Consider the following 27,532-nt stretch of genomic DNA (forward strand, 5'->3'; position numbering starts at 1 on the left):
GCTTGCTGACGTAAGATTTTGGACAGGATATGTACGACCAGGGAATAAACCAAGTGGATATTGTGATTATCTGAGTGGGAAAAACAAGTCAATTTACATCATCTTTGTTTGAGGCCGAGCTGCTCTTCCAGAAATGTGCGTAACTCTTTTTGAAGAGTTTGTGTGTTATTTGTGCGCGATGGCTCTAGTAAGAAGATGATAGATTAAAGGCCAAAGTAATGTCTCGAGAAAAAAAAAAATGAAAAACAAGTGGACGAGGAAGAGCTGGCTTGCATATTTTGTACGTGTACCAGTTTTTCTTGCGCCCTCTTCTTCTTGGCATTACGTCCTCGACGGGACAGAGCCTGCTTATAGGCTAAGTGTGCTAAGAGCACTTCTACAGTCAAATATTGGCGTAACTTTTGTAGAAGTTGAGTTTGAATGGATAGTTCAGTTTAACAGGTGACCTCCCTCATTCAAGAACTCCAAATATTTAGATCTAACGATCTGCGTATATCATACTTCTTCTTCTTCTTCATCTTCTTGGCGTTACGTCTTAACTGGGACAGAGCCTGCTTCTCAGCTTAGTGTTCCTATGAGCAGAGGCGCGTCGACGTTCGGAATCATGGGTAGTACAAACGTTTGCATTTTTTGCGTGCAGTGAAACTAATAAAAATTTTACCCTTTGGCTGGAAACTGAAAGTTACTATATTTGAGAGGCTCAAACATATGTGACATTTTAGTCGTTTCGAGTTGAGGAAATTCTTCTGTTTCCAAGTGTTTTAAAGATATTTTCTGGTGGCTTTCCCGCACAACTAAAAAAATAGCAATAATAATGGAAGTCTGGTTTGTTTAATTTTTGACTCCCATACAATTTTTGTAGTATGAAAAATTGCTGATAAAACTTCAAAGTGGACAAAACTAGGTTTTTGTAATTCACTGACAGTTTTTTGCATCTAACCCCTCAATTTCATGCCAGCTTTTACCACATGTCTAAGAAAGCTTTTCGTTGTGCTGGTAGCGACTGAGTGCATTAAAATAGGAAATAGAAGATAACTTGCAAAAAAAAAGATATGAAATGAACCAAAAAGAGGCAGAAGAGGAATCAAACAGGAACCAAGAAAACAAAATGATATCTAAAAGGAGCCAAGAGAAAAGAGTTTGACTCTACATAGCAGACTACAACCTGGATATTGGAACAGATATGATTTTTTTTCTAAAAATTATTTCAGGAATCTGATGAATTGAAGAATACCTAAGGAAATTACTGAAGGTAGTAGCGTTGGAGTTGTCAAACATTTCCTGGAGCAATTTCTTCTAAGCATTCTTTGAAAAATCACTGAAAGAATTTCTGGAAGAAATGGTAAAGAAATCTCTCGAAAAACTCCTGTGGTGTATTCTGTGGAAGACTGAAGCTTTTCCTCGGGAAATCCAAGACAATATTCTTGAAGAGCCTGTTTAACCCGTTGTAGTATCAGAAAGTTTCTTTGGAGCCTGTACAATTCTGCATCAAGATTCAATACAAGCAGAATAAGGAAAAAAGAGGCTTTGGAGACCATTTTGGTTGAAATAGATACCGTAAGGGACCGAAATCCGTACACCTAATTACTAAGCCTAATAAAAACCTCTGTTAAAAATATTTGGATTTGTAAAAGGCAATTCATTATTCTTATTCTTTGACTTTTACATCTATTATGACATAATTAATCCCAAAATGAGCCTAGAGTTCTGTAAAAACCTTAAAAACAGGAATTAAAATCACTTGCCTTGGATCGAAATCCGTACACTCTAATAAGGTTGAATCAAAATCCGTATACCTGTGATTCAAAATCCGTACAGCCGCCCAAAATTTAAAACTAAAAATGCAAAAGACATCAATTTTATCCTAGTCTTTTTATTCCAAGGGAGCATCAAGCTTCAAAATTATGCTTTCAACAGCATATTCAGAACCATTTGACGCACTGACCACTCTACAGTAGGTTCCATGTGTCCTAATAGTAGCTAATAAGGAAAAAAATTGGAACTATATCAATATAGGCATCAAACTTCAAGATGTTTGAAATTGATAATTCCGGAAACAATTCCAGAACCACCGACTGCCATGGCCACTCTTGTAGGTTCCAGGTGCTCCGGGGGATGTGGCCGAATCAAAATACGTCCGGAGTTACTTTAATATAGGTATCAAATATCAAGATTTTCGAAGCTGATGCTTCCGAAAGCACTTCCAGAACCACCGGCTTTCAGGACCACTGTATAGTAGGTTTCAGGTACCCCGATGGAAGTCGCTAACTTCACACATGTACGAAATCATATCAATTGGGAAAAAACACTCAATATTTATTTAAAATATGTGCTTCCGGAAACAGTTTTAGAATCACCGTTCACCATGAATAGTAGGTTCCATGTGCCTTGGAGCATTTTAAAAACCACAAGAAGTAATATCCAGGTTGGTAAATGGCTGGGCATGGCGTACCATTGGTACCTCGCGTACCTGAAGGAATAAAATAGACCCCTTTGTGCGGTCCTTAGCCTCTTGCCCAGCAACTCCTATCCCTACCTCCTCGCGGTACTGGCCGGGGTACGAGTAACCTTAGGGAAGATCGGGTAACCAACCCCCGGTGGGAACTTTGGTCGTATGCTGACAGGGAAGGGGGGGTTTGCTTTTGCTTTTGCTTCTGCAAACCTTGAGCGTCTGTACTCCATGTTAGGAGCGGCTCACAACAGCGTCTGTTCCCCATGTCAGGGGCGGCTGATCATCGTCCGAGTGCCAGAGAAGGACTCTAAGCTAAACTGCGCACTATGGTCCTCCGAACATTTAGGGGGAATGGTCCTCCGGAAATCTAGGGGGTTGGTGTCAGGCCCTGCAAGCCAGCCGTAAAAAAATCAAGCAACGAATAATCAACGAGAGAATACGAACCGGGACAATCGGCGAAGACCACAGCGACGTAAAGGGACTAGCGATTGGAAGCTCGGTACGTGGAACTGTAAGTCTCTCAACTTCATCGGGAGCACACGCATACTCGCCGACGTGCTGAAGGACCGTGGATTCGGCATCGTAGCGTTGCAGGAAGTGTGTTGGAAGGGATCAATGGTGCGAACGTTTAGAGGTAACCATACCATCTACCAGAGCTGCGGCAATACACATGAGCTGGGAACAGCTTTTATAGTGATGGGTGATATGCAGAAGCGCGTGATCGGGTGGTGGCCGATCAATGAGAGAATGTGCAAGTTGAGGATCAAAGGCCGGTTCTTCAACTTCAGCATAATAAACGTGCACAGCCCTCACTCCGGAAGCACTGATGATGATAAAGACGCTTTTTACGCGCAGCTCGAACGCGAGTACGACAGCTGCCCAAGCCACGACGTCAAAATCATCATAGGAGATCTAAACGCTCAGGTTGGCCAGGAGGAGGAATTCAGACCGACGATTGGAAAGTTCAGCGCCCACCGGCTGACGAACGAAAACGGCCTACGACTAATTGATTTTGCCGCCTCTAAAAATATGGCCATTCGTAGCACCTACTTCCAGCACAGCCTTCCGTACCGATACACCTGGAGATCACCACAGCAGACAGAATCGCAAATCGACCACGTTCTGATTGATGGTCGGCACTTCTCCGACATTACCGACGTCAGGACCTATCGTGGCGCTAACATCGACTCTGACCACTATCTGGTGATGGTCAAACTGCGCCCAAAACTCTCCGTCGTTAACAACGTACGGTACCGACGGCCGCCCCGGTATGACCTAGAGCGGCTCAAGCAACCGGATGTCGCAGCGGCATACGCGCAGCAACTCGAGGCTGCATTACCGGAAGAGGTTGAGCTGGACGAAGCCCCTCTTGAGGACTGCTGGAGAACAGTAAAAGCAGCCATCAACGATGCAGCTGAGAGCAACGTCGGGTACGTAGGACGGAGTCGACGGAACGATTGGTTCGACGAGGAGTGCCAGGAGGTTTTGAAGGAGAAGAATGCAGCGCGGGCGGTCATGCTGCAGCAAGGGACCCGGCAGAACGTGGAACGCTATAAACGGAAACGGCAACAGCAGACCCGCCTCTTTCGGGAGAAAAAACGCCGCCTGGAGGAGACGGAGTGCGAGGAGATGGAACAGCTGTGCCGGTCTCAGGAAACGCGTAGGTTCTATCAGAAGCTCAACGCATCCCGCAACGGCTTCGTGCCGCGAGCCGAGATGTGCAGGGATAAGGATGGGAGCATTCTGACGGACGAGCGTGAGGTGATCGAAAGGTGGAAGCAGCACTTCGACGAGCACCTGAATGGTGCTGAGAGCACAGGCAATGAAGGACGGGACAACGGAGGAAATGCCTTCGTCAGTACTGCGGAAGATGGAAACCAACCAGCCCCCACTTTGAGGGAGGTTAAGGATGCCATTCACCAGCTCAAGAACAATAAAGCTGCTGGTAAGGATGGTATCGGAGCTGAACTCATAAAGATGGGTCCGGAAAGGCTGGCCATTTGTCTGCACCGGCTGATAGGCACAATCTGGGAAACAGAACAGCTACCGGAGGAGTGGAAGGAAGGGGTAATCTGCCCTATCTACAAGAAAGGCGACAAGTTAGATTGTGAGAACTTTCGAGCGATCACCATTCTAAATGCGGCCTACAAAGTATTATCCCAGATCATCTTCCGTCGTCTGTCACCTGTAGTAAACGAGTTCGTGGGAAGTTATCAAGCCGGCTTCGTTGACGGCCGATCGACAACGGACCAGATCTTTACTGTACGGCAAATCCTCCAAAAATGTCGTGAATACCAGGTCCCAACGCATCACCTTTTCATCGATTTCAAGGCGGCATACGACAGTATCGACCGCGTAGAGCTATGGAAAATCATGGACGAGAACAGCTTTCCCGGGAAGCTCACGAGACTGATAAGAGCGACGATGGAAGGTGTGCAAAATTGTGTGAAGGTTTCAGGCGAACACTCCAGTTCGTTTGGATCCCACCGGGGACTACGACAAGGTGATGGACTTTCGTGCCTGTTGTTCAATATTGCGCTAGAAGGTGTTATGCGGAGAGCCGGGCTTAACAGCCGGGGTACGATTTTTACGAGATCCAGTCAATTTGTTTGCTTCGCGGATGATATGGACATCGTCGGCCGAACATTTGAAAAGGTGGCAGACCTGTACACCCGCCTGAAACGCGAGGCAGCAAAAGTTGGACTGGTGGTGAATGCGGCCAAGACAAAGTACATGCTAGCTGGTGGGGCCGAGCGTGACAGGGCTCGTCTAGGTAGCAGTGTTACGATAGACGGGGATACGTTCGAGGTGGTCGACGAGTTCGTCTACCTTGGATCCTTGCTGACGGCTGACAATAACGTTAGCCGTGAAATACGGAGGCGCATCATCAGTGGAAGTCGGGCCTACTATGGCCTCCAGAAGAAACTGCGGTCAAAAAAGATTCACGCCCGCACCAAATGTACCATGTACAAAACGCTCATAAGGCCGGTAGTCCTCTACGGGCATGAAACGTGGACGATGCTCGAGGAGGACTTGCAAGCACTTGGAGTCTTCGAACGTCGGGTGCTTAGGACGATCTTTGGCGGTGTGCAGGAGAACGGTGTGTGGCGGCGAAGGATGAACCACGAGCTCGCCCAACTCTACGGCGAACCCAGTATCCAGAAGGTGGCCAAAGCTGGAAGGATACGATGGGCAGGGCATGTTGCAAGAATGCCGGACAGCAACCCTGCAAAGATGGTATTCGCTTCAGATCCGGTTGGTACAAGAAGGCGTGGAGCGCAGAAAGCTAGGTGGGCGGATCAAGTGCGTATCGATTTGGCGAGCGTGGGGCAGAACCGAGGATGGAGAGATGCGGCCACGAACCGAGTATTGTGGCGTGAAATTGTTGATTCAGTGTTATCTGTGTAGATGTTAACTAAATAAATGAATGAAGTAATATCCACTTCATAGTAGATTCCAAGGGCCCCAAGAGAAGTGGCCAATTCGAAAAATGACCACATCTTCCGGAGCACTTATAATCAGCTATACAGTGGTCTAGCAGCCGCTGGTTCTGAAAATGCTTCCGGGAGCTCCGGAGCTTTACCTTCAAAAATCTTGAAGTTTGACACCCATATTCATATGATTCCTGGCATGCTCCTAATTGGCACCTTCGCCCAGGGCACCTGGAATCTACTATATAGTGGTCCGTACATCTAATCGTACTGCTGAAAGCATCATTTTGAAGTTTGATGCCCTTTTGCACATAGCTCCGGATAATATTGGAAAATACAAACATGACTGACCATATTTTCCGGAACCAGTTTTACGGAAATGGTCATATTTTTTGAAGATTTCTAACGAAAAAGCGTTCACTGGCATTCATTTTCCAACAAGTTCTAGTTTCAAGAAAAAATGTGAACATCTATCGCACAAAAATACAAGCGACTGAAAAAAAATGTTATTTGGACATGATCTTGGAATATTCGGAACATCTCCGGTGTCCGAGGCCAATTGGCCAAACAAGTTCCTGAATCTAGACCAAATCGACTGCTTCTGGATGCATCCAATTTCATCCATTTTTCATAAAGTTATAAGCATTTGAGTTTAGGTAAAATTTTGCCTATCCCAATAATTTTGTCTACCGCAGGTGATACAGGTGATTTTCAGAATACCAAAAACATTCACAGCTTTCGGGAATTATAGGTCATTGCAAACTGCTTTTCTTAAATCAACAGCGTTATATGTCAGCTTCATACTATCATATTTATTGGCTAAAACGTGATGAAATATGTGATTGTTTGGCACTGTACGGATTAAGATTCAATTTGGAATTATGAATCAAAATCCGTACAGCACAATAATCCTTCCAAACAGTTATTGTACTGTTCAGAAATTGCATTTACTCCTGCGGAGTCAAAAAAAACTCACTATAAAAAGTCATCATGATAAACGATTGGTTCAGAAACAAAGCGAATTTGACTATTAGCGTAAGACAGGGTAAGACCGGCCTAAGCAATTTAATTCATATGTCAAAATCAAGAATCAATAAATCCTTTTTCGACGCAGCATGTCGTATTTTGAAGCCTTAGGCATGATCAAAAAATATCACAGGTGTTGTATTTCTAAAAAATATTTATTTTTTGAAGCTTTAAAAAAGTGATGTCTTATCACGATTATTTTAAGCGACGGGGTAAAACCGCCCACCCACGGGGTAAGAGCGACCACCACGATTTTCGTACACAATTTTGCGAAAAAATATATCAGTTCCCTGTGATTCTAAAAAGTATAATGTTTTATGAATTCTACATTCATAAACGTGGATATTGAATCATTTTTAGGATGAATTATTCCTAAAAACTTGAATATATACTTATTAGTACCTTGAAACACCCATATTTTGGAAAAAACTATGCGGATTTAGCTTGTATTTTTCACAAAATTGATGTCATTTCACTTGAACAGTAATGTTCAACGTAGTTACAACTTCTAAAATGGTTTACACAGTTATTTGGTATAAATCAGGGGTGGCGGTCTTACCCCGTCAACAGTGGTCGGTTTTACCCCGCTTGCGCAATTTTCACAACGATGGCCTTATTTCAAAGCTTAATATTTACAATTCATATTTCACTTCGCCGAAGCATATTTCACATTTCTGTTGAAGCATACACGGGTAACTTGTTATGTTTTACCAAAAAAATCCCTTCCGAAATCCTTAAGTGAGCATCTGTTAAATTTAGATCAAATTCACTATAGACAAGCAGAAACTTTGTTTTTGACATTTGTTATGAAAAATTTGATGTAAATATCACACTAAATGCTCCGGAATGTCAAAAATCTTGTGTTCATTGAAAGTGCTTGATGAACTTTTAAGAAAATTGTCATTTTCATGCCAAACTGAAGGTGGTCTTACCCCGGCGGGCGCTCTTACCCCGTCTTCCCCTATATGTTGGAAACTATTCTCACTCTTTTTAGCAAATCACTAAGAAGGCATACAGACTTATCATCACAATGATGAGCGGTCACATTTTTATTTTTACAATTTTCAAATCATGTCCTACTTGTATCAAATTAGCATGAACAACCCAACTAACAATTTTAGCGCTATATGTCAAGATTATTTGCTTTGTGCTGTATAACAGTTGAATTGAAGCAGCGAACGCAGCAAAACATGAAAGCTGTCAAAAATAGAACGATTAGCGTTAAAACAGCTGTAACGCAAACGTTTAGCAGCTACAAATCTTAGCTGAATAAATTTCATCAGTTATCGCTTTTGCAGCTTTCACTAAGCTGTAACTGTAAAGGATAGCAACCTAATGATGTGGAATAAAACTCGCCATCATCAATCCGGCTGCTTCTATACAATATGATTTGTTATGCTGCTCTATGTATATTTAAGAAGCGCTTTGTCGTTAGTTATACAGCGAGCATACAGCAGTATGCTGTAAAACAACAACTTGTGGCGCATCTACTCAGCTTGTTGGATGTAAACATTGCGTTTGACGTTTTGCACCCTTTTACAGCCTGATGAAGTGGTGTAAGCGTGGCTATGGCATCTTTTACGATCATTATAAAATATTGTGTGAACCGTTTTCGATGTAGAACAAAACGGTGTGTTTTCTTTGCCTTTCGATATAGACTGTGGTGGCAACAAGGACAGCGTCGAGACTTGTGGATGCAGAGATCGTGAGTTCGATTCCAAGCGGTGGCAGGTAACGTTGAGAACATTAAATTCAGATACTTATGATATGAATTCCGGAAGCTGTGAAACAGCTTGAAAATAATATTTAATCGATAATACAGCGAAGCTGTATAATAATTATTCAACAGTTGCAAAATGGTTGAGCGCCTTCCGAAGATGTTACACAGCTACTTGTCGTATAACTGTCGAAATAGAGCAATGATCGATATGAATAAGAGCTGCCAACACAGCTTAAAAGTAGCTGAGTAGATTCGCCAGATGTGTTGGTAAAAGGATCGCATAGAAGCTTTCGTTCGTATGTACTCAGCATAAAGCCGTATAAAGAAGGCCTAGAGAATGTTTACATTTGCACTAAATGTTAGTTGGGAACAACTTTTAACTTATGGTAATTAGATGTGTAATTCTAAAACTGTATATTTATTCATTTTAATTTTAAAATAATGAAAAATCAATCAAAAATTCGGATTTCGGTCCCACACGGCACTCTAAAGACCTTCTGTTAAAAGTAGATACTTTTTGCCTAAACTACCGTTGTGATTGTTCAAATATTTTTTTTATTCTAGATAACGATAAACAGCAAAAATTCTGTGAATTTCAGTAGTTTTTTTTTCTTTGCATCAAAGAGACCCGACTATTCGCAAACATTTTCAGTAAAACCTGAAGACGCTCTAAAAATGCTTCATTGCGCAGAAACTTCTCTAAATATTTTTATGAATGATACCACAAAATATCAGTAGGAATTTGATCAGATAGTTTCAAGGAAATTAACTAAAAATCACTTCCAGAAATATCTACAGCAATTCTGAATCAACCAAGAACTTCTAGACAGTGTGCTGTGAGAGTTCTATGGGAATTGCTCTAACCCTCTACCGGCAGCTTCATTTTTTACCGCATTTTTTACCGTGTCGATATTGATGATTGATGATCTGGTTTTAAAGATATTCTAAGGTTCTTTGGGGGACCGACATTTTCCATAAAAAATGTCTTAGGCGGCCATTTTGTTTTACGTCAACTTATCGCAAAAATAAAATGTGGGCTATACAATGCCATGTAATGAGGAGCTGCTCTGAAAAAAACATACAAATTGGTTAAGTATTCTTAGAGATATCTGAAAATTAAGATATGAGGTTTTTTGAAGTTTTCAAGATTTTTATTTAGCCAGCGTGGTACCAGCAACATAAATGCTCATTATCCAAAAACGGCTGCTCCAAAATACCTTATTTTTTTCACAACATTCTCTTTTTAATGTATTGCTTCGATCAGTGAATATCCGAATACGATAAAAATTCTGTAGTCTGAGATATATACGTGGGTTATAGTTACGCGTCGGTCCCCCAAGGAATTTTGGAATATCTCTGGATCCAGATGTCCAATTATCAATGTTGACACAGATTCTAAAAATAGAAGAGTTTTTTGAGAACTTGTGAAGAAATGGTGCAAAATACAGAGAAGCAAAAATGTTATCGCGATTCGATTTTTTTTTTCTTGCGGTTAAAAATGTGCTGCCGGTAGAGGGGTTAATTCAGAAATGCCATAGAGGATTGCTCCATAAAGGCGATTCAAAATTTAAAAAAGTTTAAAAATCCAATCTGAAATTTTCAGCTTTCTAGGTGGTGATATAAAGGTGGCCCAAAGACGATGTAGGTTTATATGGAGAAATTTAGAAAATTGTTCCAATGACGTTAGTACTGGAATATAAGTATAAACATATCATCCTTTAGTGTAAACGCATTCTTCAAACCATAATAAAGAAATTTGCTGAAGAGAGTCATTCAATCCGACTGATAGGAGAAGAGATATTCACGAGTTTGTTTGCTTTTATTTAGCTTCATATGGGATTATAGCTCTACAAGCATCCAAAAAAATCTCAAACAAAATAAGCTCAAAAGGAATTCTTTTTCAGCAACATCCTTTATAAGGGTTTGAAGAACATGTTTTCAATATGGTATGATAAGTTTGTACCTACATTTCAGTACCAACGTATTTGTAACATTTTTTAATATTTCGGCATAGCAATTTCTATATAAACCTTTATTGTCTTTGGGCCACTTTAAAATCACCATAAAAAAATCTGAAAATTTCGCAGAACACTATTTTTTTTTATATAAAGACAATTTACATAGTCTTCAGCACATAGGCTGCACAGACTGAACGATCACTAACATTAAACATATTTTGTGTAAGAAAATTATTATTGCTAGTCTAGTACACGACACTGAAGACGGACTTACAGTTGAAGTCGAAATTCGTGTATCTGTCAAAGAATACAAACTCTAGTGGAATTAATTGGTACAGTACTCAATTCCAGGCTTCCGAATTCTCACTCACTCTCACGATAATGGATTTATCCCTCACAGCAATTTTCAGCGATCAGCTGCCTTGGGATTTTATCCGTCCACAAAACAAAGCGAAAATAGATAATTGCACATTTCCGCAGCTGCGAGAAGTTTGTTTTCTCTTTCTCCGATCCATGGAGAATTTTTCCTGTATCCATCGCCACGAGCAGCAGTTGCTTTTATGCACCAAATTAACCACTCCTTTCGTCAAGTTGGTGTGGTAGCATGATTAGCGTGCACGCATCGTGGTTGTTTTTAGCAATGTTCTAGGTTCGAATCCCATCGCCGGCACTAGTTTTTGTTTATCCCCATAGTGATAATTCTCCGGAGCAGTTGGTGAGCGAAAATATGATGGAGTGAAAATCAAATTATCCACAGAGTGGAGTGATTTTCGGTTATCCACCATCGTAGCTCCAGGGAAAATTAGTGTGAGCGATAAAAGATGTTCACGCGAGGAAGCGAAAAAAGCATTCTCCTTACGTGCGAAAAATCGTAGATTTCGCATCATTGATACGAAAATTCAGAACCCTGCTCAATTCGGGATTTTCATTTATATCAAATTATTCTGTTTTTATCACGGTTTCGTTTTTGTCAACTGAAAATTGCCGATCGTATTGATAAAAATAGATCACACTTGTATCTGCACTACACATTACACATTGAGCACATTTAAGGTGAATCATAGAACGAATTCACACCTCAAATTTTTAAGAGCACAAGGCTTGAGAACCAAACAGCGCTCCGCGTTGAAAATCTATCCGATTGCTCACCACCAGCAAGTAAGCAATTTGATTGAATTTCAACGTGAACTGTTGTTAGATTCTCTATATTTGTTCACTTGAAAATTAAAAGTTTGGCTTTGTTTTATAATCCTTAATCTAAGACTTAAACCGTAACCACTGTACAACAATCAGGTAGGAATAAATAATGAATTGGTGATAGCTTTTGATTTGATGTGCTGTTTTCCTCGAATGGTAGTTCTCCTAACGTAGTTTCCTCGAACGCTTGTTCTTCTATTGTTGCTTCTTCGTATACCCCGTTTCCTCGAATAACCCATTTTCGCGAAAAATACTCATAATTATCAAAATTCAATAAACTTCATGATGGTCAGCACACCAGAAATATGATAAGCGTTCTTTTTGATTTGGTTGAAATAAACTGGTCTTGGTATTATCGGCATCAAGTTTTTATCCAACTATGATCAAAATATCCTCTTGTTTGGTTGCTTCCAGTTTTTTCTGCCTTACCATCCCGCCAAGGAACACATATTTGAACTGAAAACTTTTCGGGGTAGCATGTCTTTCGAGGAACCGACATTCGAGAAAAATCAATACAATTCTTTTGACAATATGCTTTTTGGACTTGTATACTTTTGAATCATAACATTATCAAAACAAGTGCAGAAATTGGGGACTCAGAATTCAGCAATTGATTTTTAACAGTTAAACAAATTTTCAACTGTGCTCTTCTCAATCGGCAATATTTCTAAATCTCCTGCATCAATCTGCATAAAATTAATCAATGACATAGACAACTCATCAGCCAGATGATCACTTGAATCCGAAACATGCCTTTATATCAATGAACATATGATGCGTGTACACGATAAAGGGCAAATGTACCAATAACGATGCATCCAAGGGAAATCATGATGATACAATCCTGAAATTTGTTATTTCAACGTATCAGTCGATAGATTTCAAATGCTTCTATAATTTAAATGCATGAAAATAACGGGGTTTCTTCTCAGCTTAGTGTTTTTATGAGCACTTCCACAGTTATTAACTGAGAGCTTTCTTTGTCAATGTTGCCATTTTCACATTCGTATATCGTAGGGCAGTACGATGATACTCTACGCCCAGGGAAGACAAGATGATTTCCATCACGAAAAGATCCTGGACCGACCGGAAATCGAACCCAGACCCCTTCAGCATGGCTTTGCTTTGCAGCCGCGGGCTCTAACCACTCGGATAAGGAAGGTCCCGCTGTCCTGTATCGCTCTCAGTTCATACGTATGGCGACCACTAGCATACGACTACTAGCAATATTCTTCACAATTGTCACATTCTGGCACTCTTCATCGTATCAACCGTTTCCTTATTGTTGATCATCGGGCTTATCGTTTGTTGCCGCATAAATGTTGATCAGAATGTAGTTGATGCAAATTCTGTTCTTTCTCATCACACAAATTCAAGCTCTTCGGTTTTAGGCCAGCTCATTTCCAATGCTGCTGTAATGTTTGCTGTTGACGAACTTTGAGCCCAATACGTGCGGGTTCATTAACATTTTAATTTACTTCGTATTACGTGATTCCATTGCAAACCCTAGAGCAAATGATTTCTATTTAGAAAACCATTTAGTTTAGCTTGCCAATACTACCGCGTTACGGTAATTTGAATTAGATTGACAGCAACCCACGGAACGCGTACTTTTAAATGTTAAATCAATTAGCTGTCATCAGCAAACAACTCCATCTAAAAGCACTGCATTGTACCTATACAGCAGCATCAAAATGAATCATGCAGCTATACCTGTACATCACAAGCACACGTCTCCACTTTTTTCGGCCATTTTCATCGAATGAGTGACATTGCTTTCCCATTGCTACTTCATTCGAACTCAAAATTCGGCACACGAACGCATTTATTGTCTTGACACATGTTTTCCCGGTTTACGTTTACTGTTTGTATCCCTGTGCAGTGTATGCATTCGGTGGCAACTGTAACACAGTTTGTCGGTGAGCTGATGGCAATTATTCAAAATGTCACCAACGTTGTTCGTTCGTCAGTCAGTCATTCGAGCTCTTACCTACCACCGCCAACTGGAAGCGAAACATCGATACAGCACTGACAAATTTATGTGACTGACATATTGTGCGGGTCAAAAGAGATAGGGCGAAAAAACTGCTATTCGATGCAGTTTCTATCAAAGGGTTGAAACGAACAAAAAAAAAATGACAAAACTCAACATGTTATGATGATCGGATTTTAACACGAATACGAATACTACGAGACTGATGTGAAAATTACAAATCGTTCGTGTTTGAGCATTAGTCAATATAATTTCATAGACTAATGATTTTCAAGCTCTACGGATTAGAACGAAGGTGTATTAGCGTAAATGTTCAAATAGCGCAAATGAGGGTGGGCACTGATGGGTGATAGCTTGCCAAAGAAAACCTGAGCTTACATCGTCTGGCTTAGAAGTAAAAAATCATCTTTTGAATTTAGGAATGAATATTTCAAAACGCACTGTTCAATATTATTACTCAGCGTGAACAATATTGATTTAACCTATCATTTTCCTTCGGATGGAATGAATATTGATTGGTGGATATCATTGATGTTAGTTATGTGTAGTAACTACGTTGTGAGAATGAGCAATTTTTGTCTGGAAAATCTTCATAAAAACGCGTATTGCAACATTCCACCCTACCGATCGGTCAGCAACATTTGATGTACACTCCCACACGCCCGATGATTGTATGTTTCCTCCATTCATATGACCGCTTTCACCACGAAATGCAACCATCATTCATTTCGACCAAGAACAAATATTAATTTTCCATTCTCGTGGTCAACAACCAACTTCCCAATCATATCCGTCCACAGGGTTGATGGATGGAGACCAACTTTTCAATTTGCTGTTTTCGGATCGGTTTGCTTTTTGGCGAACGAATTTTGTTGGAAATGTGTTTCTTTTTTTTTGCTACATCTATTGCGGGGGATTTTCTCTGATAACAGTGTTAAGACCGATAACCCACAAAATTGATGCAATTATAAAAGTTTATTGATATTTGTAGAAATATGTTTTCGCCTGCTTCGTAAAAATTCTACACCATAATGAAACTTCTTGTAAAAAATGAATTCAATACGTTTAAAATGAACAAAACATTTCAAGGCAGACAATTTCAAATGTATATTTTCGGTGAGGAAGCCATGCAAGGAAATCTCTTAAAAATTTTCTCCAAATATTTGCTTTATGGGAAACATGTAGAACGCTTCAATTTTTACTGAGCATTATCTTATTTACGTTATCAGTCAACCTTCATACATGAATTGTTTTTGGAATCATTTTCAACAAATTAACTTGGTCCAAAGCGAAGCTAAAACAACACTTCCGCACATTATCTTAAGAAGGAAAATTAGGTAATTGAGTGTAGTAGTGTAACTAGCGCATAAGAAACTCTCTGTAACGGTCTACAAACATGATTGACGACAATAAATAAATAAAAAAATCGATCGATTGCGCGTGGGCCTTTTTAGAATTCATAGCATTATATTGTGGTGAGGAATCTATACTTATTCAGTTGAAAATGACTTCATTCTATATTTATTTTATGCGTCAACATTCCTATCTCTCGATTTCTCAATCATTTAACGTTACAATCTCTTGTTACTAGGGTCGTGATTGGAAGCGTATTCTCCGTGAGAAACGCAATCAATAGATATTGGCAAACGAATTACTCTTTTCATTTCTTTTGAAGTTTTTGATGGTTGAAACATGAGCTTCAAATTGATGAAATGCCTAAATTTGAATAACGCTTTTGAAATTCAATCATTTATTCATCTATCGAAACACTAACCCGTTGGACAAGGCACTCTGTAGCCGACTTCTCCACTCAATTTTCTCCCACATTGAAAGCCTCATTTGTCGAAGATGCTGCTTTGCATTCGTATTAATAATTACAATCTTTGATATCTTTTGAAAATACCAACACGTAAATAATTCCAGTGGTCCATATTGTTTTTTTTAAAGCGCCACACTAAATACGAAGCAGAATGCAACGCCCAAATGTATTTGACCATGTACAAATCATGGTGAAGAAAAAAAAATACTCTAATTTTTTCGTTTTTGTTTTGAACTAGCTCTGTCAAAATATTTTGCCGTAAACATATTTTTCCATATTGTTGTCACAGGACTCTTGAAAGTTTCTCAAAGAATTCTAATAGGGATCCAACAGGATTCCCACAATAAGAATACTCCACCGGGTTCATACAGAATTTTCATTGAAATTTCCCCAGGATGCTCATAGAACCAACATAGGATTTCCATAGAATTCCAGTACTTTTTAATCTTTAATTACGAAATTCTTCTTCTTCTTTCTGGCGCGATCGTAACGCCACTGGGACAGAGCCTGCTTCTCAGCTTAGTGTTCTTATGAGCACTTCCACAGTTATTGATTGAGAGCTTACTATGCCAATGACCATTTTTCCATGCGTATATCGTGTGGCAGGTACGAAGATACTCTATGCCCTGGGAAGTCGAGAAAATTTCCATTTCGAAAAGATCCTAGACCGGTGGGATTCGAACACACCTTGCGCGTTTACCGCTACGGCTATCTGGGTCCCAATTAATTACGAAATTAATATTGTTTAAAATAAAAAGAGCTTATTTCAGTGTGGTGAATTTGAATGTGCATTTGAATATTAAACTTGGCATGGTGCAATCCGAGAATTCAGACCGCAATTCTAGGATCCGCACTGGAATTCCAGGTTTCAGCTTAGAAACCAAGGATTCATGTTTTAATCCCAGAATCCACACTGAAATCCCACGATCCACATTGGAATTCCAAGCTCCACACTGGAGTCCCAAAGTTTACACTGAAATCTCGGGTTTCACAATGGAAATTCACGAACCATGTTACAATCCCAAGATCCAAATTGGAATACCAGGATTCACACTGGAATCCCAATATCCACACTTCAATCTCAAAATCCTCACTGACAAATTATGATCCACAGTACACTCCTAGGATCCACACTGGTATAAAACAAACCACACTGGAATCCCAATATCCAAATTAGAAGCCTAGTCTCACTAGAACCTTAGGATCCTTTATAAAATACTAGGAACCAGACTCAAACACCAGGATCCAAACTGAATTCTCATCATTTGGACTGGAATACCATAATCCTCAATGGAATCCCAGAATTCATACTGAATTCCCAAGATCCGAACTGAAATCTCAGGACCCGCGCGGAAATCCGAAGATCCACATTGGAATCCCAAAAACCACACTGGAATCCCAGGATCTACACTGGAGTCCCAGGACTCACACAGGAGTTCCAGGATGCAATTGATCCCCAGGATCCACACTGGAATCCCAGTATTCACACTACAATCTCAGTATCCACACTGCAATCCCAGGACCCACACTCCATACCTACGATCCATACTGGAATCCACATTATCCGCACCTAATCCCAGGATCCACACTAGTATCCCATGATCTACGCTACAATCTCAAAATCCGCACTGGAACACCAGGAACCATACTCAAGCACCAGGATACACACTGGGACCCAGAATCCGCCAACATTGGCGACATTGGAAACATTGGCTTCCTAGGATCCATACTGGATCAACACTTGAACTCTTGGATTCACACTGAAACCTAGGATCAACCGAATCTACAATGGGAACCCTGGGTCCTAACTTGAATCCTGGCATCCATAATGGAATTCCAAAATTTACAATGAAATCTCAGGATTCACACTGTTCGAATTCACGCTGGAATCCTAGAATCCACACCTTAATACCAGGATCCAATGTTGCTGAACAGCGATCGGAAACGCGAAGCACGATTAATTTTCGTAGGCATCAAAACAGAATCTGCGAATCAACACTAACAACCGTTCGGGCGCTTCATTCGTTCGTGTTTCATTTTCGGATCGCTGTTTCTCCCGACGGTATCATCGGGTGATTTTCCATCGCTCGGAAATGTGAACGGTACGATCCACGCTGCCTGTTCTTCGCGAAGAGCAAGAAAATATTCATTTCGATCACCTTCAAACGGGATCGCAACAATCACGCTAAACTTGCTCCGCTCAAAAATGAGTGCCGCGCGCACAAAATTGGCCTCTTTTCGTGCAGCACAGATTCTGTACAAAGGGGCTGTACACAGTTTTGTGCAAACGGTGGTAAACAATACTGAATGAGTGAAATGAGCACAGAGGAGGAACGCTTGGAATGCGGAATTCAGTTCCAATTTTAAAGTTTTTTAGAGATTTTTTCATTTGAATAGCCGAAGTGGAAGCAAATGGGGAAAAACCTTTCGCATTTGCGACCATCTTCCGGCTTTTTGTTAGAAAACATATCAGAAAACTCCCCATCAACGGTCAACTGTTTGCTGCCGCGCGGGACAGTTCCGTTTCCATCGATCCCGCACAACCAAAGGCCAACACGTCGGCAACTCACAGAATGAGTGCGACCTACACAGAATTTTTACTCAGTCAGCCAGTTCTGCATTGGTTGCCTCATTCTGTGTAGTTTTAATACATGCGCTGCGTGGAGCTAGCTTAGCGTGGAGTGTTTGCTTGACTTTACGAGAAGAAGCAACCTTCCAATGAATCACCAGAATGAACAGCGCGTGGATAAATGAATCCTACGAGTGGAAAGGCTTCGCGAACCACTTATCGGTGTGTTCGTTTTGCTTCTTCGGCGTTGCATCCGTTCGCTTTTTGCGATGCTCTTCGTGACTCAAAAATGAAAAATGAATTTTGGCGAATGTTGGATCGCGAAGATGCGTCGATCATTGTTCACGAAGAAGATCCATCGCAACACTGGCAGGATCCATCCTGGAATTCTAGGACCCACACTTAATTCCGAGAATACACAGTGAAATTCCACGATCAATGCTATAATCTTTACATATCAGGATCCATGATGAAACATCATGAATTACAAACATCCTCACTGGAATCCCTGAATATACACTGTATTCCCAGGATCCATACTGAAATCGTAGGATTCACAAACCTCGAATATCAGTATCCACATTTGAATCCAAGAATCTACACTGATTTCCCAGGATCCACATTGATATCTCAGGTTCCATACTGAAATCCCAGGATCCACACAAAGATTTACACTGTTATCTTACGATCCACATCACAATCCCAGGATCCACTCTGAATCCTACGATCTACACTACAATCACAAAATTCACACTGGAATCAAGGGATTCACACTGAAACTCCAGAATCCATGCTGGAATTCTTGGATCCACACAGGTACCCCTATATTCATATTGAAATCCTGTGATCCTCAATACAATCCCAGTGCCTTCACTGGGATTCCGGAAAGTATGGATCGTAATACTTCAATTTCAGGATCCACATTGTAATTAAAAAAACACACTGTCATTTAGTATTCGAGGTCAAGGATCCACTTTGGCATACCAGGATTTACATTTGAACCATATAATCTACATAACATAAGACGAGCGTTGTAACGCCGACAAGAGCTGGTGACAAAACAGCTAAAACAAGAATTTAAAAACCTGTAAGTCGACTGCTCTCGAGCTCATTCACAACTGTCATGAAGAAACCATTCATCCATTTTGTCTAAAAAATAACTGTATTCATGCAAGTAGCTGACCTCCAAATAGATCACTGGGCGTTAATGGTTTATTCCAGGAATCATTGTTGGGAGTAACTCGAATTTCTCCATCGAGTCCTCAGCATTGCCCATGTTCGCATAGCAGACGCAAGTGCCAATTTGATCGAAATACATGTTTTAAATTGCTGTGCATATTGATCTTTGTAATACACTCGCTGGAAATGCGAACAGCACTTCTGATTTGATTGGATTTATTCCAGTAACTTTTCAAAAGCCTATCTAACATTGAGAGGCTCTCTTAGTCTAGTTTCGATTTAATCAATAGCTGAGCCACATTTCTTCTGCTGCATTTTTTTTTTGTATGAAGCGCTAGACAAGAACATTGCTTTTCGACAACTTCCCAAAAGCTTTAGTATTACATTTTTATAATCAAAAAATAGCGAGAGAGTAGAGAATATCACTACTCTCCACAAATATTTTACAGAGAATTCTCTCAAGACACTTCCAAGGATTAATCTATAAAATCTTGACATTTTTTTAACACGAAGAATTACATCATGATCCGTTTCAGTAATTCTAGCAAAAAGTATGCTAAAAATTTATGGACATTTCTCTAAATAATAATCTAAGGGGTGGTCCATTTATTACGTAAGGAAATTTTCGGGATTTTTCAACCCCCCTCCCCGAATGATAAGATTTTTTTGTATGAAAATAAAAAATTATTGCATGGCGCGTTACAAATCCCAAACCCTCCTCCCCGCATAAACCCTTACGTAATTAATGTACGGTCCCTAAAATCCTACCGGGAATTCTTCTCCATATTTTTAAGAATAATCTACATGCATTACTTCTCGAACTTAGTCGGAAATCATACCCATAATTACGAATGAGGAATTATGTTTTTTGAACGATCACTTCAGGATTTTGGTCTTTTTTTACACAATTCCTTGGTTCTTCTCTTCAGATTTACTCAACAATTCCTAAAGATATTAATTTAAAATTGAATTTATAACACTTGCTCGTGATTTTGAATCCATAAAACGTTTGGAATATCCGTTTTTTAGCAATCCTTATTTAAATTCAACTTTCTACCAATCATTAAGTTTGTTTTGAATAACCAGAGCAAACTCCTTCTTTCTGGAAACAAAATTTACACCAAACTAGGAATTCCACTGAGAACATTTTTAAACATTGTCTTAAGCAGGGATTATTCCAAAAACAAGTTCTCTAAAGGTTTTTCAAGTAATTTGTCCTGATCAGTTTTAAGATATTATTTTAGCAATTTCGACAGGAATGCTCATTGGATTTCGTCAACGAGGTTTGCAAAACTCTTCAGATAGCATGATTTTTTCTTTCAATTTTCCCTGTCCATTTTCACAGATAGTTGTGGAAAATCACATAGAGAGATCAAACAACAAAAGTTGTGGCTACGCTCTTCCGCAAACTTCTAGAAAAAGTTATTTAGAACAACTTTATTTAAGACACTTTTGATCTAACTCTTCATTAGAGCGTCAGTTTTTTCGGTGTAACTTTTTTGTATTCAGTTTAACGTGAATGTTGTCATCAAATGAGTTGCAAACGAAGTGATGATACTCATTTTTTGCTGAACATTGCAAGTTTGTAATGATTGTGATTTTTAAGTTGTAAGATAATATAGCTTAGCTTAGCTTAGCTTAGACTGACTACACATATCAATGGTTGCTATTCCGTGATTGACCGAAGTCAGTGAAAATGCACAAAGAATCAACTAGAAGTTCGGCTGGGATTGGCCATAATCTTCTTCAGTGTGCATAATTCAGTGTCTCTATTTATACAGGGTCAATAACGGCGCCGGCCACGTCCTTGCAGTCAGGTGGGTTTGGGGGAAGGAATGTTAGTGTGTAACGTTTGCTATTTGGAGACCGTGTTTGCCTCTGCATCTCCACAAAGGTTACTGGGAAGGATGTTTGTTAATGGGGAGAATCGTAGGGTCAAAGGATTCACTTTGATAAGTGATTAGACCATGATAAATAGTTTTTTTGTCAAATATAAATATGCTTTTATGAAAATATTATATTTTCATTTGATATGAACAATTTCTATGTAAAGGAAAATTATGCCGACACTTGAGGTGACGAACCATTCAAAGTTTGTTGAACAAATATCTAAATGTGACATTCCTACAGCTGTCAGGACGAAAGCATGTATTATTATATTTTACTTATTTGAAAAGAAACAAAGACTCGATTGGCTGGAACATCATAGAACACTCTTATTCTTATGCCGACACTTACAGTACATTTCAAATTTTTTTTATAATTACAAAATTAAAGATAAAAAGAAAGGGGTGTTTTGAAAACAAAAAAATGTTAAACATAAATAATTCATGAATTAGAGTTTATGTCGACACTCACAGTGACGAACCATCCATAGTTTGTTGAAAAATCATATTTACGTCCTACCGTTGTATCGATTAAATGTGCAGTCATACATATTTTAAAGATTAGAAATAGTAGCATGAAACGAGCTCACCAATTGATCCGTCATCGTTGACTGAGCAGCAACAATCCACATTCAGCTTAACTCGTTTGCTCGGCTATATAAAAGCACTCAGAGAAAATAGGCGCACGACCCGAGAGGGAAAACAACTGACGACTGCTCTGGCTTTCTTGACGCACTGCCAAGGAGCAATCGTCAAGGTCGAAGATCAAACAGAACCCATTTTTAAGTTGTAAGATAATATAAGTGAAAAACTATGAATTCTTCAGATGCACATTACTCATTGAGTTGGATCCATATATATTTTTTTAGGCCATACATTAGGCAACTTTTGTTGCAAAAACTATGAAAACCTCATTTTTGTGAATTGATAAAATTCACTTCCAAAACACACCTCAAAAACTTGAAATTGGCCTTGAACTCAAGGCTCGTTTTTAAAGTTAACGATGTGCTGCCTTTAGCAAAGCTTTAGGTTTTAACTTAATCTACAATTTTTCTTTACACAACTATATGAAGAAATGTAGAACATATAATACATTCTACTATTAATCAATATACAATTTTTTCCATGAGCAGCAACATTATTTAACAATTATTCTCTCAATAATTTTCCAAATTTGTACACTTTTCGATATCCTTGGCTTCTAAGATAAAACTATTTCACCGCTTTCACTGTTTGTACCCCAGAACACGATTGTATGTATTCGGTCACAATAATAGTCATTATGACAAAACACCTTCAATTTGAATTATATGTAAATAATATCATTGAGTACTGATTAAAAATAAATAATATCGTAAAACCATACAGAGTTTTCAACAACAAGTGAATGGAAGCGGCTAGTAAATTACTACAACATGTAATGTTTCATAATTATAAATACCTACATCTGAATCGTGTCATCATTTCTACATTTTTTGTTTCGCATTTCTCCAAAAAGTTGTGTATGGAAAGTTGTAGAACTAGTCAAACCTACAACTTTTCTGAGGGCTGCGCGCCGATCAACTTCAAATCTTTTGAGTTACAGGTAAATTTCGAGTTTAAAAGTGAATATTCTCAATTTACAATTTTTTACTGTTTTGACGGCAAAAGTTGCTTATTGTATGGCCTGTAAGATGCTGTTAAAAAAAAATAGCGAATTAATTCCATGAGCTATGAAAGCTCGGAAGATTCTAGTTTTTCTCTAAAATTTGCTCACAGCATCAAAATCACAAGAACTACAAACTTGCAATCTTGAGCAAAAATGTGTACCATTATTTTCTCTACAACTTTCCTGATGTTCACATTCACATAAATCTGAAAACAAAAAAGTTAGACCAAAAAACTGTTTTCTTTGGTCCACCTTAAATTTAAACTTTCATTATCAATTTACTTCGCTTTCATGAAGAGCGACAGCTCTAATGAACAGCTTTGTCTTCTACAAAGTTGTTGATAAAAAAGTAACCACAAATTTCCTCAAACAAAAAAGTTTGAGTCAAATTCTAAATAAGGGCCAGCTTATTCAACTTTTTCTTAGAATAAACTCAATAATAGACAACTTCTCTGGAGACATCATAAGTCTTAAATCGACGAGAACAAAGGAAACATATTTTCCTGCTAAAATGTCGATTTAGACCATTGTGAGTTGGTTGCACCGGCAATTAAACCTGTAATTTCCCTGGAATTCTTCAGGCCAGAATTCATTCATATATTGACACACTAATTCTTCTGAGCATAAGATCACAGAAAAAAATATTTTCCATGATTTCATTCAATGTTTTTTTCAGGTTTTATTTTTATCACAATAATGAGAAAAAGATTAATGCTACATATCTCTAAAACACTTGTGAAAATTAATCTGCAGAATTCAAATAAAACATCTGAAGAAGTTACTTCCTTGATTCCTTAAATTTCTGCAAAGAATATTCTTAGAAAAAATTCGGGATAAATCCTTGGAGGACTTCCTGAAGGAATTTATAAGGTGCTTTTAGGAGAAATTTCTGGATGGATTTTTCAGGATTTTTTTTTTTTTTGAATGTAGCAATCTTTGGTTAACATTATGGCGCGATCTTAAAAATTATGTATCTTAAGAAATCCACAGTGTAGCTTATATGAATCTTTGTAGAAATTTTGGTGATCTATGGTTAATTCTTGACCATGAGTAGTTGTTGGTGTTGATTCTGAAAGAATGGTATTACATACCGTGTTGATTCGAATTGCTCAGACCCTTAAGATGCTCGGACACCGGATGCAATTCATGACAACATTATAATTTCTTGAAGTTTTATGAATGAATAATTTAAAAGACGTCATAATTGTGGATCCTACTCGAAAAAAATGGGATTCATCACAAAAATGCCGTTAAAATGCGAGTATCCGGCATTCTAAGCATCAGGCAATTCTAAGCAGCACGATACTACTTGTCCCTGGAAACGTTGTATTGCCAAGCAGTAGGCTGTGAAATAATCCATGTCAAAATCCTTTAGGAAATGTCCCGTTTTTTTTTTTTTCTTTTCCAGTTGTTCTCCGCCAATGCTTTAACTCACAAGCAACTCAATAAACCAAATAGCACTTCAACTCGCCCTATGTGCTAATAAAATGCTGTTATAGAGCTGCATGGTCAATATTAGCTGTATAACAGCCATACAAGCCTAAATTAGCATACTTGTGGTTTCTTGGGAGACATGGCGCATTCCTTGCCGAATCGAACAGTGAACGAATGCAGTCTATCCATTGAACCAAAAGCCAACTTGAGACAAACAAATGCCATTTTTTTTTTTAAATTTATATAACAAGTACTTTCGAAAGCTTTTTCTCAAGATATCTCTGACAAAAATTAATGCGATTTCCTTAAATGTTTTTATTTAAAAATTTCTAAATAATTACCTTCAAATAGTTTAATAGAGAAATCCTTCATGGAATTGTGGAACATGTATGGCAGAGTCCTGCTGTAGTTCTCATACTATGGGTAATGTCTAAAGAAACGACTACTAAAGAAACTAACGACTCACGAATTCATCAGGGAGTCTTGAGTTTGATTCTCACTGAGAAGACGTGTAACTTTCTCGCAAATCTACACATAATTTTGTCCATTTAATCCAATTGGAAATTATATGTAATGTTTAGCTTTTCGGTAAATATGAATTGATTCTTGAAATTATTTTGAGAAATTTGACATGTTTATTTGTGGAACTCAAAGAAGAATTCTTAAAGGAATCTGACAAAAAATACTTGCAAAATCTTACTTCGGATGACTAATTTGATGATGTCTGGAGGAATACGCTAGTTAGATTTAGAAGAAATATTGGTGGAAAAAAAATAAACAATGAATTTTCTTTTCAAAAATGAACTCAGAAAACTAATTGAATCATGACGCGTTTGGCATAACTTTTTTTACTGTGAATTAAATAGGAGGATGTATGTCCCTCATAGTTTAACGTACATTTCATGCAAAAAGGATGCGGAGTTTATATATAATGAGAATCGTTCTTGCGCAAAATTTGGGAATTTACTTTCAAGCTCTGCATGTCATAAGAAGCTACTTTGAAAAAATCATACAAATCAGTTAAATATTTCTGGAGATATTTGAATATTACGATATGACGTTTTTAGAAGTTTTTAAGAACTTTATTTGGCCAGCTTGGTACCAGACACCTAAATGCTCATTACTCAATGACGGTTGCATCGAATTGCTTTATTTTTTTTCACAACATACTCTCAAGAGTCTCTCATTAATGTGAGTGAGCAAAGAGTGAATATCCGAATACGTTAAAAAATGTATTGCCTGAGAAATTGACGGGGGTTATGTTTAATATCGGAATTGGGGAATATCTCCGGATCCAGATAGCTAATAATCAATACACTGTTTGTAAAACTAAAAGATTTTTTTGATAACTTTTGAAAAAATGGAGCAAAAAAATTGAGAAACAAAAAAGTTGTCGCTATTTGAATTTTTTATTGTGATAAAAATTGAACTGCTGGTAGAGGGGTTAATGTTTATAGGTAATACTGGTTCAATTAATGTTTTTTAAACTGTAGCAAAAATAATCTTTGAGAAAAAAGACACCAATCATAGAAACGTCTGCATAGAATATATTTGTCGTTTTCATTGCTCCCTTAACATGCACTGCCGGAAAACAAAATCCAGAAACGTATAGAAGCGTGTGTAAGAATGGAGTCAGATTGATGTTTTTGTCAATAATAAATCTATAGTTTTACCCCACTTCGTGAGCCATGACTCAAATTTAAAAGTTCAAAACAGCCAACGATTCACCATGTTTAAAATTAAATTCTATACCCAAATTACAGTAACAACAGTACAATAATCGTATATCATAAATGACAAACGATGAAAACAATTTTCCAATTCAGACTTTTTTCCAAATCACATAAATATCGAACATCCCGAGGAGGAAAGAATAACTCGCCAATAACTTATGCATACCATATTTTGGTATCATACCAGAATTAGGTATTGCTCAGTTATCAATACGTCATTTTGGTATTATAATGGTATTTGGAAAAAATTTTTAAAACAATTAAAAATACTTCATTTTGGTATTCGACAGCTATTGAGGACTGCTGGAGGTATTGAACTAGTATTGAAAAATTTAACTTTTATATGAAAATCCATCAAGTATTATTTAGGTATTACAATACCTGATCTAAGTATCAGCTTGGTATTTGTAGAATATGCAGAAGGTATTATTTGAGGTATTTTACCTCTTATGCAGGGCTCATTCATACCTCATTCAGGTTGTAAGAATTGGAAATTATCTGGTATGGAATACCTCAATTTGGTATTCAGTAGTTATTTTCTTCTGCTCGGGATGGCAAGTAAGCCTCGCTAGATTTCCGTATAAAGAAAATTTATGAACAAACAAAAGTCATTTATCTTTCCCTAATCTCCTCCGTTATTTGCAGAATATGGATCCCCGGCACACCTAGGAACTATGAAGCATATAGTGGTTGTGATGATCTTCTTCAACATTAATAATGGTAAGATTCGATTCACGTCCCGGACCGAATTTCATCGTGGGCCAGTTTGATCCAGTTGCCATTCCGATACATGCTACCGTATTAATCAAATTCTAAAGACAGATTGATGAAACCACGTCCCAGAGTGTGATGGGGCCGTAATACGGACACAGTAGGGTGTGCCGGAAAAACCAATGTTTGAAAAGTCAAGGGGATACATCGTAGCTTAGAAGGTATGCTTATTTATAGCATTTGTGTAGAACATATGAGTTTTCTATAAAATCGTTTCCACCAGATCAATTTATGAAAAATAGCCGTTTTGACTACAAGTTGACATATTTTGACGATTTATGCACTTTTTTCAAATCTTAATTTTCTACAATTAGTATCAAATTGACAACATCATATTCTCTAGCCAATAAGTGTTAATGAATGAAATATGAAATAAAACAATCAAAAACTTATGCTCAAAAATAAATTAAAATAATCCGTAAAATAAGATTAAATTTTACAAAAAAATTGACAATAAATCACGGATAAATTATCAACACCTTACACGAATACCTTTTATAACATCTACAGAAAACGTAAAAAATATGACAATTTTCATCAGAAATGGTCATTTTACATAGATTGATCTGGTGGAACCCCTAAACGATTTTTTAAAAAGTTTATACTATGTTTCATACAAATGCTATCAATAAGCAAATCTTTCATTCTAAGGTTGATCTCATTGACTTTTCGGGCATTGATTTTTCCCGGGTCACCCTAACCAACAGTTACGGAAG

General features: G+C 38.3%; 1 protein-coding gene across 1 annotated transcript in view; it reads left to right on the forward strand.

Moving 5' to 3' along the window:
* LOC5574025 (T-lymphocyte activation antigen CD86) overlaps positions 1-27,532 on the forward strand; it is a 284,943-nt gene that overhangs the window by 128,409 nt on the left and 129,002 nt on the right. The window contains exon 2 of the mRNA XM_021846892.1: positions 26,691-26,765. Within this exon, the coding sequence (XP_021702584.1) occupies positions 26,720-26,765 (46 nt within the window). The 5' untranslated portion in view covers positions 26,691-26,719. The remainder of the gene's footprint in view (positions 1-26,690; positions 26,766-27,532) is intronic.

Source organism: Aedes aegypti, chromosome 2 (genome assembly GCF_002204515.2).
Source record: "Aedes aegypti strain LVP_AGWG chromosome 2, AaegL5.0 Primary Assembly, whole genome shotgun sequence".
Classification (NCBI taxonomy): Eukaryota; Metazoa; Arthropoda; class Insecta; order Diptera; family Culicidae; genus Aedes; species Aedes aegypti.